Source organism: Amblyomma maculatum, chromosome 3 (genome assembly GCF_055883805.1).
Source record: "Amblyomma maculatum isolate TAMU_Amacu chromosome 3, ASM5588380v1, whole genome shotgun sequence".
Classification (NCBI taxonomy): domain Eukaryota; kingdom Metazoa; phylum Arthropoda; class Arachnida; order Ixodida; family Ixodidae; genus Amblyomma; species Amblyomma maculatum.
The window spans coordinates 22,019,767-22,038,138 of NC_139346.1; the positions used below are offsets into that span (position 1 = coordinate 22,019,767).

At 45.3% G+C, this 18,372-nt stretch overlaps 1 protein-coding gene across 1 annotated transcript in view; it reads left to right on the plus strand.

Moving 5' to 3' along the window:
- The window catches only part of LOC146194326 (uncharacterized), a 441,606-nt gene that overhangs the window by 316,388 nt on the left and 106,846 nt on the right, over positions 1–18,372 (plus strand). The window contains exon 15 of the mRNA XM_084596527.1: positions 1,699–1,817. Within this exon, the coding sequence (XP_084452653.1) occupies positions 1,699–1,817 (119 nt within the window). The remainder of the gene's footprint in view (positions 1–1,698; positions 1,818–18,372) is intronic.

The following is an 18,372-nucleotide window of genomic DNA, read 5'->3' on the forward strand; positions in this document are numbered from 1 at the left end:
CAATAATGAAATACAGAAAAGACGAAATGAAATGCATAGAATATGAAGAGTGGCGCCATAAGCTGGTTGTAGGGGAGGAGGGGGGTTGTAGAAGAGTGTGCATATTACTGCTTGGCTGTCGTGTTCGTTGATGGAGCCTGTACAGCGACAAGGATCCACTGTGCCGCATCGGTAGTATCACAAAGTAAAACCGGAAAAATTCGAAGTGGGCGCTAAGTAATTACTGTATGCGATAATTTAATTTTTAAACTTAAAATGATACACCGCGCGGCAGCTGCAGCTTTTATCACCACAAATATTATAACCCGGTTCAGATAACTCCTAATTGTATCATTCACAAGGACTGACTCAAAAAGAATAGCAATATCCTAGAAAGGCTCATATAAACAGCAATTAGCCGGCACCTGTAAGTTTCTTAGCCTAAATTGATAGATAATTATGTCGCCTTCTGTGCTGTGCAACAATGCTGAAATTTTATGCTAGGAAGTTTTGAAGTGGCGTTATAAAATTTAGATCCGTTTATGACTTACGTGCAACAATCCCCCCCCCCCCCCTAAAAAATTTATTGTAAAAGCTGCTCGTTTTGAAAGTGTCGAACCATAGTCCACCATTACTGCAGCACACTGCTCCACTGTAGCCGGTGCCGCCACCACACTCCAGAATGTTTTAATAATAGTCTTACTTTGGCTGCGGCCAGGAATGGGTAGGCCTTTGCATTAAAGGTTGTGCCTGGCGCATTTGGCTAATAGGTCACTGGTGGAGCTTCGTTTAGTCGCGACAAGTTGTAGCTCTCCTGGTCTGTTTTGTTCCACATCTGGCAGCCAGGTTCAAACATAAAGGGGTGGAAAATATTTTAATGCGAAAGCATTTCTTCACTCGTGAAGGGGGTGGACAGGAATTATGGATAGCATTTGTGTACAGGGCGTGTTCAAGCGAACTCAGAAAAGAAAAAACCACATTTCCAGAACAAGATTTCAAGTCCTCGTCAGAGCAAGCAGATCATCCTCCCTGGCCTAGGCACGGAAGCCCTATGTTATCGCCGTAGGGATAGCGCCTCGTGTAAAACTGCAACACGCTCTTTCGTTGTTGCTATTAGCCTCTTGAAAAAATGGAACGCACCCACCCCGGATTGGCCAAGGTGTGGTGTATTAGACAAACGTAATTACAGGCACAAGCTTATCGCAAAGCGAGAATGTGTGTAGTAAACATCATCGTCTTCATCAAGTTCCTTCTGTAACACTCCACACCATCTTCCCGAGTGTGGCCGAGGTCCGCTAGGTTATCGTTGGACGAATCTGCTAGGCAGCATGACAGAATTCGCATGCTTTCGCCTTACGGAGTGTACCCATAAAATGTATAGCTTTTGATTTGCTTTGGGGTTTTTGCCTGCCTAAAAAGCGCCGAAAAATTATTCGCCATTATTTCTCTGCTCTGCTCTGGCTCATCATGGATTGTTAAGAGATTGGAGCTACCTGAATGTGTGCTGAGTTTCATCTTTGGGAATGAAACCGCTTGCAAAGCAGACAAAGAGAATTCTCCTAGTCTGCAATATTTTGCAATTTTTGATGCCAACGCTTTGAACATGCAGTCTCCATGGCTAGCTGTCTGTCAACTTTCGTGGCGAACGCAATAAACTGACGTTGACTTCGCATGATCGGCTCGTATTTTGTATCAGAGAAACTTTTTCCGTGCCCACAGGTGGCGCCTGACGTACACGTCCAACTGGAAGGCCATGTGCTTCACTTTCCACCTGTCGCCCCAGCACGATGACAACCACTCGGCGTCTTACTGGTCCTGCAGCGAGCCGTGGAAGTACCGTGAGTATACTGAACATCTCGACCCCGTGAGCCGCTTTCTTGAGGCAGCAGGAACCTTCTCGCTGAAGCCAGTGCACGCAGAAAAGGGCTGTCATGCACTAATATAAGCGAAAGGCTGTTTGATTAGTACGCAGATAGTGGGACGCCGAAGCTATCGTGGAAGGGGCTGGGGATAAAATGCGGAAGACAGTTGATGCTAGGAGTTCCCCGAAGGAGATATATTTCACTTAATTCTACAGTATGCGCGCACTTCAGTATTCATTGACACCATCCAACATGGCCACGCGAACATAGCGGTCAAAGCAATCAGTCATCGCAACTTTGTTTCAAAAGGTAAAGCTATGTTGGTTTCTAAGTTTATTACTTTTTTTGCTCTGCCACATAATTGGATACTGTTAATGCAAAAATCTCGTGAATCCTATCTAATCTTACTTGATGGTAGTTTACTGCTAGTGGTTCTTCTGCAGAAACTTGAAATCTATGGAAGCTGCCGGTGCAAACGAGAGGCATGCACCCTCTTCCCTCAGCCATTTCATAAGGTCCAGCTGTCTCCCTACCACACGTTCATAGTTAGGACGATTTGCTACAGCAAAGCCAGCTGTCTTCCACGAGCCTCGCCCATCTGCTCTCTCAGTTTAATGAATGGGGTATGATGCCCAGAGGGGTGAAAGGATGCGAACGAGAGGCCGAGCTGAGATCGCCCGGTTCATGCATCACATCATCACAGTACTTTTTCTTGTTTACCCCGCTTGGAGGTGTGAGATGAGGGATGGGTTTACAAAATGCAGGTCTCGACAGCACTCGTAAATGTTGATGGACATGGTGTTGTAGCGATATGGTGGGGAGGGCTGTTCCAGTCAGCTGCTGTTCGAGAAAAAAAAAATGAGTTGTCAAACGCAACAGAGCTGGCACGTGGACTTGGAATTTAAGCGGGCGATCTATGCGATATGAGCTGCGTGGTAAGAGTGCGCAGATGCAGGCTGCTTGTTTTACTGGCGAATAAAAGGACTTATTAAACAAAACAAGGCTAGCAATGCGGCGACGAGTAGAAAGAATAGATAAACCTGATTGCAATTTCAAAGATTATATACTCACGTCTATGAAAATGAGGATTGAGTGAATCTGGTGGCCCTGTTTTGTATAGCTTGAGTTGCATTTATTGTATACGCTTGATGAGGATTTCAAATAGGAGATAGATATTCCAGCCTAGTTCTGATAAGTGAGAGTATTCTTGTAGTCTTACGTGTTGCAGGGCTTCCCGCAGACGCCGTTCTAAAAAAACCTAGTGTTTAATTAGCTGATGGTGCCATGTCAGGGAATTGCAAACGCCAAGATGAAAACTACGATATGGTGATACCTAAATATTAGTGCCACTGGACGATGTCATCTGGAGAGTTAGAAACTGCGTACTGGTAAACAAGAGGATTTCGACGGTGGTGAAAATACAGACACTTACGTTTGTTGAATGTCATCCTCCACTGCAAACAGCAGGTTTGTACATGGCGCAGGTCCGAAGCGATTCTTGGTCAGAAGGCTTAGACACTGAACGATAAATAACATAATCACCGGCGAATAAGTGGATATTACAAGATACATTCTGAGATAAATTAATAATAGATAGAATGACTAATAAGGAACCGAGGACGCAGCCATGCGGGTCACCGGAGGTGACTGGAAGTATGTCAGAAGGTTGGTTGATGATGAATACCGATTGAGAACGATGCGAGAGGAATTCGTTAACCCATGCGATGATGTTTGGATGTAGATTTAACAGAGAAAGGTTTAGAAGCAATCATTGGTGAGGTGCTTTGTCGAATGCCTTAGCAAAGCCAAGGAAAATGGCGTCAGTGCGTAGGTTATTATCAAGGTTGGTGCGAATGTCATGAAGAAAAATGGCTAGTTCACTTTTGCAGGAAACTCCATGCTGTGCCGGGTGAAAAACGTTATTGCAATCTAAGAACTGCACAGTTTAGGATAAATTAGATGTTGCATGAGTTTGAAGAGTGCGCTTGTTGTAGTGAAACTGGACGATAATTAATAGGTTATTCAGCAGTACCTGTTTTGTGGACTAGAACAACCTTCCCCACTTTCCAGTTGTCTGGTATGGTTCCTCCTGAGAGTGATTGCGAAAACAGCGAACAAAAGATACCGAAACAGGCCAGTTTAGACTTCAGTATTTTTGAATCGATATCGTCTATGCTAGTTGCAAATGACTTCATAATTTTATCAATTCTATTTGCAATTCCACTGTTGATAAATTTTACCCCTGCCGTTGAGGTAATAATAAGGGGTAGTATAAAATATGGCGCTGCGATTTCGTCAGTAAAAACGGGTGAAAATGTAGTCGTAATTGCATTCGCACATTCAATACCGGTCAGGTCTTACCGGTATCGTTAGGGGGGGGGGGGTACAGCGCGCGGTTCCTTCGGGTTTATCATTTTCAAGAACATCTCAGGATTGTTCACCATAATTTTGAGTAGGATTTAATTCATAGTAAGCGCTTAGCATATTTATTTACGGCCAGGTATACGTGTTCAGCTTGGCACTATTTGTCCCATGCTTGTGGGTTTTGTTAAGCGCTAGGCTATGCGAAATGGCAATTTTTGTTTTAATTTCCAGCGTTTTAGTGTTTTCGTGAACAAGGGTTTCTCATGTTGGGATACATTATGAGTTATTTTGGCTATGTTGGAAGAGCGCCCTATTTCCATTTTACACTTTGGTATGAAAAGAGGTTTGAAATACTGACAAGAAGTTAGTTATTTCACTGTTAATTGCTCCGTAGTTTCTCTTATCGTAGTGCCTAATAGTTTTCTCGGAGGCATGCCTTAATTTAGGTAACAAGTTAAAAGTGGCATTAATTAATTTATTTTCGCTTATTTCTCAGAGGCATGTAATAAATTCAAGGCTGCCTTGATGAGTAGTCAGTATGAGGTCAAAAGTATTAGCTGTTTTTCCTGCAACACGAGTCGGTGCATATATAGTTGTGTAAGATTAAAGTTGAGGCAAACGTCTATTAGTTTCTTCGTTTCATGTTTACTGACAATGGGCTGAGGTGGATTGCTCCACTTGATACTGGGGTAGTTGAAATCCCCCAAACGTAGGATGTGGGCTTTATGGTATCTTGAAACTAAATTATTTAGAACATTCTGAAGTTAGCGAGGAAAGTCGAGGCTGGTTGCAAGGTGGCCTATAACACAAATAAATGAGCAGCGTCAGTGACAGGTGTAGCTGGGCACTTGTTTCATAATATTTCTAAGTCTGACGGGAAGTTAATGGCAGAACAAGACAACTGCTCATTGACAGCAATAAGAACACCTCCCCCAATATCGTAATTGCGGTCAACGCGTATGCGAAAATGGTGGAGCAGGTTGAACAGATTTTCCGTGTCACCGTTGTAGTCATTCATACATGTTTGGGATAGTTCGATTGATGCCTGATGATGTTGCAAGATTTTACGCGCTATCACGTTTCGGGAGGAAGCGGCGAATGTTAATAAAACATGATTGATAAGGAAAGGTTGGCAGGTAGTGTAGTCTGGGTAGATAACAATGACCGGCAAGAAATAAACAATTGTTATGATATTTATTTTACAGACTGTGTAGCTTTATCAGAAATGTAACTTGAAGTCTTTTAAATCTCAGAAAATGACAGACATCGCTTTGGCAAAATGGTAAGATGTTTCCGGCGATTCCGAACTCTTGGTAAAAAATCTTCACCAACGCCATAGTTTGGATCTTTGTATATCGAACCTTTAGAAAGAACCAATTCTTCCGTTTTGAAAGATGTAGATTGTACGATAATAGGTTGTTGCTGGTCTTCAGAGGGTTGTCCGAGGCGGTGGGCACGCTCGATTTTATTTGGACTTAACTCGCTGTCATGGTATTGAGATCAATAACGAATGATTAGTTCTTCAGATTACGAATAGGTTTCCGATGAGCTAGTATCAGGTAAACCATGGAATATTAATTCGTTGCGTCGCGAGTGGTTTTCGGTGCCTTCAGACGGCCCTCGGGAATACAAACTAGGCGAGTCGTTTCCGTTGCAGTGGTTTGGATGGTATCCAGATCTGTGCGAAGTGCAATAAATGTTTAGAGGGCGCTTCAAAGCTCTCAGACGCTGAGAAAATGACAAATCGATCGGTCATTTGCTGGTCCATTGAGAGCATGTGGCCTTTAAGCCCCTGTACTTCGTTTATTAACTCGGACTTGAGAGCAGACGTCTTCTTAGTTCGTATCGGGGTTAGTGTTGCTCTCAGCGCCACCCCATAGCAGTAAAAGCATCTGAAAAGCATGAGATCACTCGAAACCGATAATAAAGCAACGCGGAGGGCTCGGAAGCTGTACCAAAAAGTAGTTACTGCTTTTCTTTGAAAATAGACTGTGACGGTTACCAACCTGCATGGTGAAGACAAGCGGATTAAATAACTCTGTTTTCGTGCAGCCACCGAGCCCACAGAATGCCGAGGATGGTCGCCGCTCCTTTATAGCGGTACGCTGAGTATGGTCGCTGACGATGCGACTTTCCAGTCGGGACTGAGCTTTCTTGAGCGTATGACGCAGGAAAGGGTGCGCTGGAGGCTGCAGGGTAAAGTATCCTTCTTCAGCCGCTAAAGCGCACATCATCTATCGCCAGCGCCGGCATTAGGAATCGAAAAGGGGGCACTGATCAGGCCTGTGGATACCTCCATTGTTTTATATCTCCCGCCATTCTCCACCTGTGCTCCTGCACGCTAAAAAGAGTGAATAGATGTTCCCACAGGCGCCCAGCACGTGGCAAGCTGACACGCTACATTGTCGCATACCATTTCAAACTGTATTTTTTTTACAGCCGGTGGCATGTGGCCTTATTAGTGTGATTGTAGCATATAGATCAATTCTGTATACTCTGCGTGTTCACGCTCGTTGGCGCGAGACGCGTCTTTATCACTTTTCATTATCACCCACGATGCCCCGAGATGAATTTCGAAGTTTCCAGCCACTCATGTGTATTTCGTTTATGTTCCCGCTTATGTCTCCTCGCCACATTTAAATTGAGCGTTGACGGGTCCAACAGGCACTCTAGTTTCGACGACCGACGAGCGCATTTGTTGCTAGCGCCGCCGCCGAGTTGCTCAGTTCTTGTGGGGGCACAATTCAGCCCAATAAAGAGTTGATCTGAGTGTTATTGCGTCTTGTCTTCTCTAATTACGGCCTTGTAACTACCATTTGAGATCTCGTGGAGGTGCTGCCTTTCGAGCTACGATCTACCCTTCAAGTGCAGACCTCAGCCTTGTTTGTGCCGCCCCGGAGAACTAACCTATAGCTCACCGAACCAGCCGCCGACTTCAAGGATTCCAACCATAATACAGTCTGCTGCCGGACCCAGTTCGACCCCGGAAGGCCCCGACATCGGCAATAGCCCAGTCTATGGCATCTGTCGTTATCCAAAAGCCCCAACAACCCCCCATAATTAGCGGCACCACGAGTCAAGATCCTGAAGACTGGATGGAGCAGTACGCGAGAGTTGCCGCATTCAACATTGGGACAACGTCTTTAAGTTTGGGAACGTATTATTTGCTCTGTATGGAACAGCACGGACGTGGTATGAAACCCACGAGCCCTCGCTAACGACAAGTGAGAGCTAAGGAAAGAAAGAGCAGAACTGCTTCTTCAGTCCAAAGCCTAAATCCCCAAATAGTCCGTCCTAACTTGTCTCAAGAAAATGAAGTGACTCCTTCGCCGCGCTAACCCAAACATGACTGAGGAAGAGAAAGTTAAACTCTAAGGCGAGACGTTAGAGTCGCTTTTTGCAGGACTTGTCCGACATTTGCCCAAAACTGTGGACGAATTTGAAATTGAAGCGGCTACCATGGAGAAGACGAGGGACACCCGAATGCTCCATTACAGTAGACCACACCAACCGGTCTGCACAAGCCCTCACAGCAGCGCATCTGCAAGCGGAGAGATCCTTCGGGACCACATTCGGCAGATCGTGCGAGTGGAACTTCGCCGCTGGCTGTCATCGTCCCAATGACCCCAGGTGGTGACGCCCGCGGACGTCATCCGTGAAGACGTCCAGCATTTACTGGGCCTTCCTCATGCGAAGGCTTCAATGGCTCCGACGGCTCTGACGCAAGAGCCCACTGCGATGAACTACGTTGCGGTAATAAGCCGTCCTGCGTCACGACGAGACCCACAGGCCCCCGTCGACGCGAAAAAGCTGCTTTTGAACGCCGTTATTGGCTCCCGCCTGCCAATCTTAACAACGACCTCCAATTCCCAGGAAATTCTACACCTGTAGGAAGCCTAACAACCGACCACTCAGCTTCCATTGCGGTAAGGCCGTCCACATCCTACGCCAGTACCCATACAGACGCATTGGCCTGCGCGGCTTCACTATCTATGCCCAACGACCCCGCCCTGGCCAACGACAAGTAGAAATCGAATTTGCGCAGGGCAGAGTACACAAGCCGTCGGTACCGCTCTCCATCGCCATAGAGCGTCCATAGAGCGTCCGCCATACAGATTCCTTGCACGGATGTCAAAAGGAAGCTGTCCTAGCTTTTAAGAGAGTTAACTGCTAAGCTAGTTGGTTGTCACACATAATTGAAAATTCAGCCCAACACAAACACAAACAAGAAAGGGCACGCCACGGGCGCTTACTCCAACTGTTTAATCAATTGCAAGTAACACACATAAATAGCCTTCTCGGCTAAAGCGCACACGTGGAAGGTATCAAGTAGAGGCATCAAACTAACCAAAGAAAGCGTGACAGAAATGTTTGCTTAGCGTCATAAATGAATACCGACGTATGACTGATACAATTCAAACCTGCTTTATATAGAAGGCTCTGATGCCTGCCCCTGATCACGATCCTTACGTCGCGTAACCGTGGTACACAATTGATGCAAGCCCTGCAGTGCAAAACAAGCCGCTTACTCTCATTATTTTCAATGTTTTTAGCACGTTCCCTAAGTCGGCCCTTCACGCAACGTCGCTTTTGTCCAATACAGGATTTTCCACAAGGCATATACGACACTGGCGGCGCACTTAGCGAACTTCTGGCGATGCCTTTTCTGACAGCCAACTATTGTTTGGCCTTCGCACGGTTTGCGACGGCTTAGCTGGGCAAGCTTGTGGCGGGCAGAAATTACCACCGATACATTAAATCAGTTTGCGACTTTTTCAGCCCGTGAGACATTTTTTGGATGTATGGAACCACAACAGGCCTTTTTTTCCCGGCTGTTGATTCTTGCTCGCACCAGCCTTCAGTGTTTCCGCCACTGGCACTAAGGCTGACTCAGGGAAGCCGGCTTCAACAAGCCTGTTCAATTAGTTATTAAAGCTGGCTTGCATCTCATGTACGCACGACTTCCGGAGTGACGACTCAAAGAAAAAGTAGCGATGCCTCTTTTCAGTAAACCTTTGAGTGGGCAGAATCACGGCAAAAAAACCCTTTTGCGCTCGAGGGGAATACGCTGCAGCATATGGTGCCCATACAAATACTTTAAACGCAAGTCAAGAAACTCACGCATGTCGTTATCCGGTAGTTCGAAGGGTAATTTTAGCCCTTCTCCAAGTTGTCTAAAACCATCTAAAATACTGTTAACCGTAATCTCAGTCTACAGAGTCCGTTGCTCTACAGAGTCCGTTGCTCTGGCGTGCCCCAAGGGTCTGTCTTGGGGCCTTTGCTATTTCTAGTCTTTATAAATGACATTGTTGAAGGGCTTGAATGTAAAGTGAGATTATATGCTGACGATTGTGCCATTTACAGGAATATACGAAATGATCTTGATGTAAGTAGTATACAGAGTGATCTGAACAAAATTCATTGTTGGTGCACTAAATGGGGCATGTCTTTGAACACTGCTAAATGCCAGTATGTGTCATTTTCCCGTAAACGTCTTCCCGTGAGATCAGTCTATAATTTGGACGGGCTACCAGTTGAAAAGGTCCAACATTACAAGTATCTAGGGGTCTATTTTTCAGAAAATTTGACATGGAACCGACACATAGAATATTTAACCTTAAAGTCATCTAGAACGCTAAATCTCATTAGACGAAATTTTTATAAAGCCCCCACAAAAGTAAAAGAACAGCTATACGTAACTAACGTCCGTCCTATACTCGAGTATGCTTGTGCGGCATGGGACCCTCAAAGCTCTTACCTTGTGGAAAAACTTGAACGCATCCAAAACCGCGCTGCCAGGTTTGTTTCCGGCAACTATAACTTCCGTAGTAGCATCACATTAATTAAAGAAAACCTTAGATGGAAAACATTGGCTCACCGGAGACTAACCGCAAAATTAGAACTTTTTTACCAAATATACTCTGATCTTACGGGAATAAACAAGAGCTTGTACATTCTACCTCCACATTTTATCTCTGAACGCCGCGACCATAAGCTGAAAGTTCTTGTAACGCGATGTCGAACTGATGTGTTCCGTAATTCCTTTTTTCCTCACACTTCTTCACTTTGGAATAGTCTTCCTAAGAGCATAGCACAATGTAAAACAGGTAAACATTTTCAGTCTTTCCTGGCGTCCAATTTGTCGTAGTAGCTCTCCACCCTTTTAAACCTGTTTCTCGCACTCACATTTTCAGTGTTGTTCTTTTTATTGTTAAACAAATGTGCTTTACTGTATACTTTCAGTATTGTAACATGCTCATTTTAGGTATTTTTTTCCGTTATTGCCCCCCCTGCTATAATGCCCCTGGGCGCTGCAGGTACTTGTATAAATAAACTTGTATAAATAAAAGATTGTTCATGTAATGGAACACTTTAAAGAGCTCATTATTACTAAAATGGTTAAAACGATCGTGTAAAGAGCGATCGATTATTGATAAACAGATGTTGAAAAGTATAGGGGCTATGTAAGGACCGATGCAGATGCCTTTCTTTTGCAAGTATGGTTGCTCATCAGAGGATATTAAAGTGCTGCGAAGATGAAATTCTAAAAGGGCTAAAAAATCATGAACCGAAATACCAGCGGCGTTTTGTAAAGGCACAGCGCCACTTTCGTCAATGCATGCTTTTACAGACGCAAATAGTTGAGGATGCGGCACTGAATAGGACAAGTCTTCCACGTCAACAGCGAAGGCATATTGTAAATCAGTGTGGTTTAAAATACTCTGCTACACCTCCTGAATGCTTTGTTAGAAAATGATCAGTTAATTCAAGCCAATTCAAGCATCGCAAAAGGAACCTACTGATGCAATACTGCCAGGTGCCTCCTTCACTCACAATTGAACGGAACGGTATTTCGGGCTTGAGTTTTAACACTGAAAAAGTCATTCAACGCTCCACTTTTACTATTAGAAATATCGTTAGCATGTTTCTGCAGCTTGATACGTTTGCAAAGTTCTATTGCCTTAGTTTTGAACCTTGGTTGGCCTTGTTTTACCGCTATAAAATATTTGTTTATGGCCCGTGCTGTCTTTTCTTTGTACATAGAATTAGGCAATCTTATCTGCTATCAGGTGACACAGTTCAGGTGATCCTTGAAGAATTTCGCCACACCACGCAAAGGGTCTCTACGGCAGTTCAGAAGTCTTTGGATTTTTGGTGAGACTGTAGGAAGACTGAGAAGTTTTGTGTGCTTCGTGTGGTCCCCGATAGTCTTGTGATCCCTTATGGCCACAAAACTTCTCCCAACCTGAGGAAAGTCGGGAATAAACATGGTGTCCGGCTGGTATTTTCAGCGCCTTGTAAACTCAGCCGCCTATGTGCTCGAATTGGCCCAAGGTCCACCAAGAAAAGCAAGGACTGCAGTGGTAACCACAGAAACCCCTATGTGAACTGCCAAATGGGCATAATATATCAGATTCCACTGTCATTAGGTTAGATATATGTAGGGAAGACTGCCCGCTGCCTCAATATCCGCTTAGCTGAACATGAAGGGTCAATTCGGGAACTAGATCAACGCCACCTGCCAAAACATTGCCCGGCAGACAAATGCAAGCTGTTGCTAAAAGAAACGATGGTCCAGCGCAAGTGCAGCGATAAAAACACGAGAACTTGTTGAAGCATATTGCATAAATAAAGTGGTGCAAACTGCATCAGTGATACATCAATCAAGCTTTACTTTATTTAAAAGCGTTTTTTCGAAGGCACCTTACCATAACTTGCCCCTGCCTCCCCTCTGCTTGTGATTTTTGTCATTTGTTTACGATATATGCTTTGATACCGTTTTGAGCCTGTGCTGGCAAACAATGTAATCCTGCCACCCTTTCGAATAAACATCAATTGAAGTTTGCATTCGTACTGTCCTGTCTATTCTCTCGCGATTGTCTTTTTTGCCCGCATGCCTTCCCATCGTCCTTCGCACTGCATAACGACGTCTTTGTCAAGAATTTCGCACTTAACGGGCCCGCATAACTCCTTCTCGTGCGTAAAGAACTCCGACATTAAATTTTGCATGCTTTTCATGATCAGCCGACAGCACAGCATCTCGGGATTGCGCACACGTCGCATCGAGTGCAAGAGAAATATTGGCCACGGTTGGCCCGCTGACGTTTTACGTGAAGGCGTGCCGCGAGTGTCAGCAACGTAAGACGTCTTCAATCAGACGTTCTGGGCTAATGAACCCTATACCAGCCCCGACCAAGCCGTTTGAGCAAATTGGAATGGGTCTTCCTGGCCCCTTCCCGACTTCATCAACGGGTAACAAGTGGGTTATCGTGAGCACCTATTATCTTACCGGCTACGCCAAAGCAAAAGCACTGCCTAATGATACAGCAGAAAAAGTCACCAAGCTTTTCTTCGAGCGCACTCTCCTACGACACAGAGCCCTAGAAGTGCTCAACACGGACACACAGTAAGGTGAGGCTGCCCAAAAATAATAAAAATAATGTGCCTCTGCCCGTGCCAATAAGTATAACGGGCTTCTCATTACGGACAAGGCAACAGCATTTCGGCGGAGTTCCCTCAAGCCATCTTGAATTACAGTCAGACAGGCCATCGGACAACCGCCCACCACCTGCAGACCACATTACTCATAGAACCTCTAAATAAAACTATCGCGGACATGCGAGCCATGTACAGGGTCATCCACTTCTAGCTATAACAAGGTCACTGCTTTCAGACAAAGATTACGTCAAACCTAGGTACATATTGATGCAAGGCGATGCAAGCACAGATGGACCTGCAAGTGCTGCTTCACATGGACTGGCACTGTGCGGACTGTGCTTCACTGTGCGGAGAGTTCGGACGTAATGGCGCTTTGAAAGCAGTGACCATGTTATAGCTAGAAGTGACGAGGCTGTACGTCGACGCCAAATGCAAGACCCAGGACGCCATTCTGCAATACGTGATCTTCACGTATAACACGGCCGTCCAGGAGACAACCAGAGCAACCCTATTCAAGGTTGTGTAGGGCATGGGAGCCTACAACAACGCTCGGTGCGATGCTGCCGAACGTGACAGAAAAAGACAACCTCGAAGTCGCCGACAACATGCAGTGTGCAGAGGAAGCCCAATGACTCGCCCAGCTGCGTAGTAAAGGCCAACAACGCACCGATGTCCGACGATAAAATTTGCGACGACGCGACGCAGACTACAAGCCGGGAGACCCAGTCTGGGTATAAAGGCCGATTAAACGTCGTGGGCTATGTGAAAAGTCGTTACGTCGATACTTCCGGTCATACAAAATCCTTCGTCGCGTCGGATAACCGGACTATGAAGTCATTCCCAACGGTACGACCACCTCTCAACGAAGGCGCGCGCGCCCAGAAGTCTTACATGTTACACGTCTGAAGCCATATTACGCGCTTTGAATAATCCATGATGTTTAAACTTACTGATGGTCATGTTTACCTCTGTTTATTTTTAAGAACATCGAGGCAATGTTTTGTTAGGGGGGAGTAATGCCGCATACCATTCAAATCTGTATTTGTTACAGCCGGTGGCATGGGGCCTTATCACTGTGATTGCAGCACACGGATCAATTCTGTACTCTGTTTGGCCATGCGCGTCGGCGCAAGACACATCGTTATCATTTTGTTTGTCCCGCAAGATGCGCCGAGATGTATTCCAGCCGCTCACGTCTAGTTTCTACTGTGTTCCATGTTATGCTAGTCACAGGTAGTGGCTTTACGTGTTTCCTCGTCGCCTTTAAATTGAGCATTGACGGATGCGACGGGCATTCCTTGTTCGACGACCAACGAGCACATTTGCTGCGGTCGCCGCCGCCGAGTTGCTTAGTTTTTTTGTTTTTGTTTTTAAGGGCGCAAGTCTGCCCAATAAAGAATTGATCTCTGTGCTATTACGCCTTGTCTTCTCTTTTCTGCCTACAGCCTTGTCACTGCCACGTGATAATATCACCGAACGCCGTTAATGTGCCAGACGTTTTGCACCTCACGGGCTTTTTATTGGGATATAAAATGGTATCTGCTATGCTTGTAAACATGTCAGACTAGTGATCTGAAACAAGAACCGGTACAAGTTGCATATTGCAAGTTCCTGTTTCGGCATTACCTTTTGAAAACTTATTTTCTTTGATTTTGTATACATAGTTACCATCCATAACATACAGTAATTTTGTTTTTAGCTGATTTTATGCGGCATGACGCGTAATCAGGTTCTTGTTCGCTCTCTAAATAACGAATTCCTCAAATTATCTCTGAAAGGTACCTCATATTTCTTTACTCATGGCATCGTGTGAATTTCAAAGATGCGGGACGGATCTGTTAATTATTGACTGCATTTCATACTTCTTTTTAGCCCCATTACGTTAGTTCAATACGGGCAATTTTCAATACGCTGGCGCAGGTCCTCGGTCTCAAACTGTAATACGATACGCAGTCTAATACTGCTTATTTTTTCTTGTATGTACTTGTGCAACAGCTTTGGAATAATGCAGTGTAACAACTGACTCCGCAGCATAAGCAGAAAGTTGCATGTTTGCTACGTTTCTTAACTATATATGAATTCTTGATTGGTCACTTCATTATTAAGGCCTAGGTGCTATTCCTTCTCTTCAGGTTGCTTATCAGTGACCACATGGTTTCTAAGTACCTGCGTCGTTCTAAAGCCCGTCCTGTTGGCGCTAGCAATTGTTGATTTCTTTTATACCTGTTCAGTATTCGCTCCTCGCTCCTGCGCACAAACGTCTTGACAAACAACAAAATTGTCTGGAATTTTCGGTTACTGCAACTGAACGAACCTTTCCGCGTTGTTTAAAATATACAACAGCCGTATTGCTGTTGTATTTTTTAAACGGCAATACCTGCCTAGAAAGGCGGTGGCCCGTTACCTTACGTGCACGCTGTTTTGGCGATAACCACTGGTTAGCACTATTTATTCACTGTTTCATTTCGTGCTTCAGGCATCTAAATTAAAGATTTATTATTAATAAAATTTGAGGACACTTGCGACAGAAATGTTTTTTTCATTCAGAAAAATATTAAAGCAAGGAAAACATCGGTTGCACACAGCTATTCCACAACCGATATATTTTTTTTAACAGCAAAATAGATATAAATCTAGTATAATTGCGTCATAAAGGTTAGAGCAGAGCTCCGTGCTGAGAATCTGTGCAGCATTTCACGTCAATATGTTCTGACGTACGCGCATTTGCATCAGTCTTCCCGATTCATTGCTCCACGCTTTGCTGCACAGCGGACAACAGCACAAAATCCTCTTGAGTAGCTTCACAGGCCACAAATAATGGGGGAATATGATGTACAGACTGGCAACAAAACTCGAAGTCTGAATAGAGCATTTTTTATACACACGTTAAAGTTTTTCTAAAAGCGAACCACAGATATACCATTGCCAAAAGTTGGACTAATCAATCTATAATGAAGTACAAGCCACTAGTGGAGCCATAAGCTTCGAGATATATTGAAACAAACTACGCTCCTGCCATTCAAAGAGCATTTACCAGTTTCATCTGGAGGCGTATATCACGATTAGGCAACGAAATCAAAACTCGTGGTCAAGAATGAGCCGCATTGAAAGCTAAATAATTATGTCAGGAAAGTTTCGTGTTTGTTTTGTAACGTTATTCTGAATCAAAGAAAGCAAAAAAAAAAGAAATATTTCACCTCTATTTTCAAAGTCTTATGAAACCAATTAGATCTGCACTCGAAGTCATTCAATGTTGAAGAAATTTGTTGCACTATTATGCTTCCAACAAGAACACACTAGTGAAATATCTCTAAATGTAAATAAAAAAGGAGAAAAATTAGTTGTAGTTTAGATCTGGTTAACTCTAGCTGAATTGCAATAGCAACGGCGGAAGCGTCTTTTGCCTGATACATTATTCCCTATCACGCCCTATCAGTGTCAGGTGCTACATAATTGAGGACACTTCAGCTCATCCTTTAAGATTGTGACGCGAGAACGTAATTTACCAGTGTTCTTCTGCTCCTCTTCCTCGGCAGTTCAAGGTCAAGTGTGGCCTCCGCCGGGACACCACGACGGCTCGAAACCTGCCGCACTATTGCTATCGCAATAAAAAGAACAGAGGGGGGGGGGGGGGGGGGTGATTCGCCCAGGGCGCTGATTGGGTTAAGGCTGGCCGAGTCTATCGCTCTCGCCCTGGGAGCGCAGAATGCTGCAAAGAGCATTACGGGCACGAAAGCCTGCGTGGTGAAAACGAGCGGATTAAATGACTGTGCTGTGGCACAGCCATTGAGCCCGCTTGTAGGTGGTGGCGACTCTTGTGTAGGTGGCAGTGCCCTTGCCATGCCTCGCTGCATTTGTGAAAGGCGTGGTTCATGCGAAGGAGCAGACAAGTTTCAACGGTCAAAGTTTATTGCCACATGTTCTTCGGTGCGTGGCTGGTCGAGATTAACGACTGCGGCGATAAGCTCGACACCACATCCCTCTCATTTTATATTGGCTAATTTAACTCCAGTTTGATATCTGTCCGGTGCTCGACGGTCTCTAGTCAGGTAACGTCTTGCACCCGCCGTCTGGATCTCTTGCGAAGCGGCAGGACCATTGGTGGTAGGAGTGGGGGATGTCAATGGGTCGACGCTTGGTAGAAACGCCAGGAAATCGTTTCCATCCTGGCAGATGCCTAGCGATCCGGATCAGTGGTCCGCATAAGCAGCTGATATGACGACGCCAGGTGCAACTGCCTGTGGGTATGATAGCCCGAACGGTTAAAGACAAAGGGCCGGACTGCCCCACAACAACACCAGGGACCCAGTTTGGTCTACCTCGATAATTGCGAGCCATGACTTAGTCGCCGACTGCTAATTCACGATCACGACGTCGATTTCATAGCCGCCGTTCAAATAACAAGTTTGCTGGTGATTCACTTGTTGTGGCATTGGACGAGTTGCGATATGTAAGGAAAAAATTTTGAAACCGCAGATGCAATGTGTTCGCCGCGCTGGATTTACGAAGAGCGCTTTTAACTGTCTGAATAAATCGTTCTGCGAGCCCATTTCATGAAAGCTGGAATGATGCGGTGCTGTAAGCATGTGACGACAGCCCAATCCTTTTACAAAAAGCTTGAACTCTTCAGAACTAAACTGCGGGCCGTCATCAGTGACAATGCTTTCTGGGAGACCAAAAGACACAAACAGCTCTCGCAGTTTGTAAACTGTAGCAACCGACGTAGTAGCGCGCATAACGAACACTTCTGACCACTTGGGTGCGCGTCCAAGACTACAATAAACATTGCATGCAAAAAATGGAGCAACAAAATCTATATGTACGCGCTGCCATGGTGCTGTTGGCTAAGACCAAGGAATCAGGAGCGCTTTGCCCGGTTCGCAACGTTGCCCTTGACAACTTACGTAGGCCTTGACACGACGCTCGAGCTCCGCCGCGTTGGATGGCCGCCACACGTTGCTGCGCGCGATGCCCTTCGTGGAGTTCGTCCAGCGGCACGTTGCGCAACCTTGCCGGCACGATCACTCGCATCGCGAACATGATGCAGCCTTAGTGGACTGTGATCTCGTTGCATCTGTCAGAAAAGGCTTCAAATCTTTTTCAGACTCAGACGCCGGCCACCACACATTTATGAAATCTATCACTTTACAAAGCAAGGGGTCCCGAGCGGTGGTTCGAGAAATTTCCTGGCTTGCAAAGAGCAATGAACAGAACGTTTCCTCTCTTTTTGAGTTTCGTCTTTCACAACTGATAGTAGCAAGCGCGAATTTTCTGAAGATAACAGAATACCGGTAAGCTGACAATGCGACAGCCCAGCGCTCCCAACAAGTTGCTACAATAGTCGGAATGCCGGTTGTTGGGCCCTAGGTTGTTTGAAGCGTTTTATGGTCAGTGACTAATGTGAGCGAACGACCGTAAATGTAGAAATGAAAACTGTTAACTCCAAATATTATTGCAAGGGCCTCTTTCTCAAGCTAGCTGTATTTCTTTCCGGCATCGGTTACACGATGCGAAAACGACTGTGCCGCCATCATCCGGAACGAGAAAGAAACGCGCCTACGCGTCGCATGATAGCTGCAATGGTTTGCACGGGTCCAGAGGCTAGCAAGCTTTTTATCTGGTTGAACGCTTTCTGACAACGCTCATCCCGGCACCAAGGGGCGTTTTTACGTAGCAACGGGAAAAATGGTTCTGCCACCTTTGCTAGGTTATTAAGGAACTTGCGTAG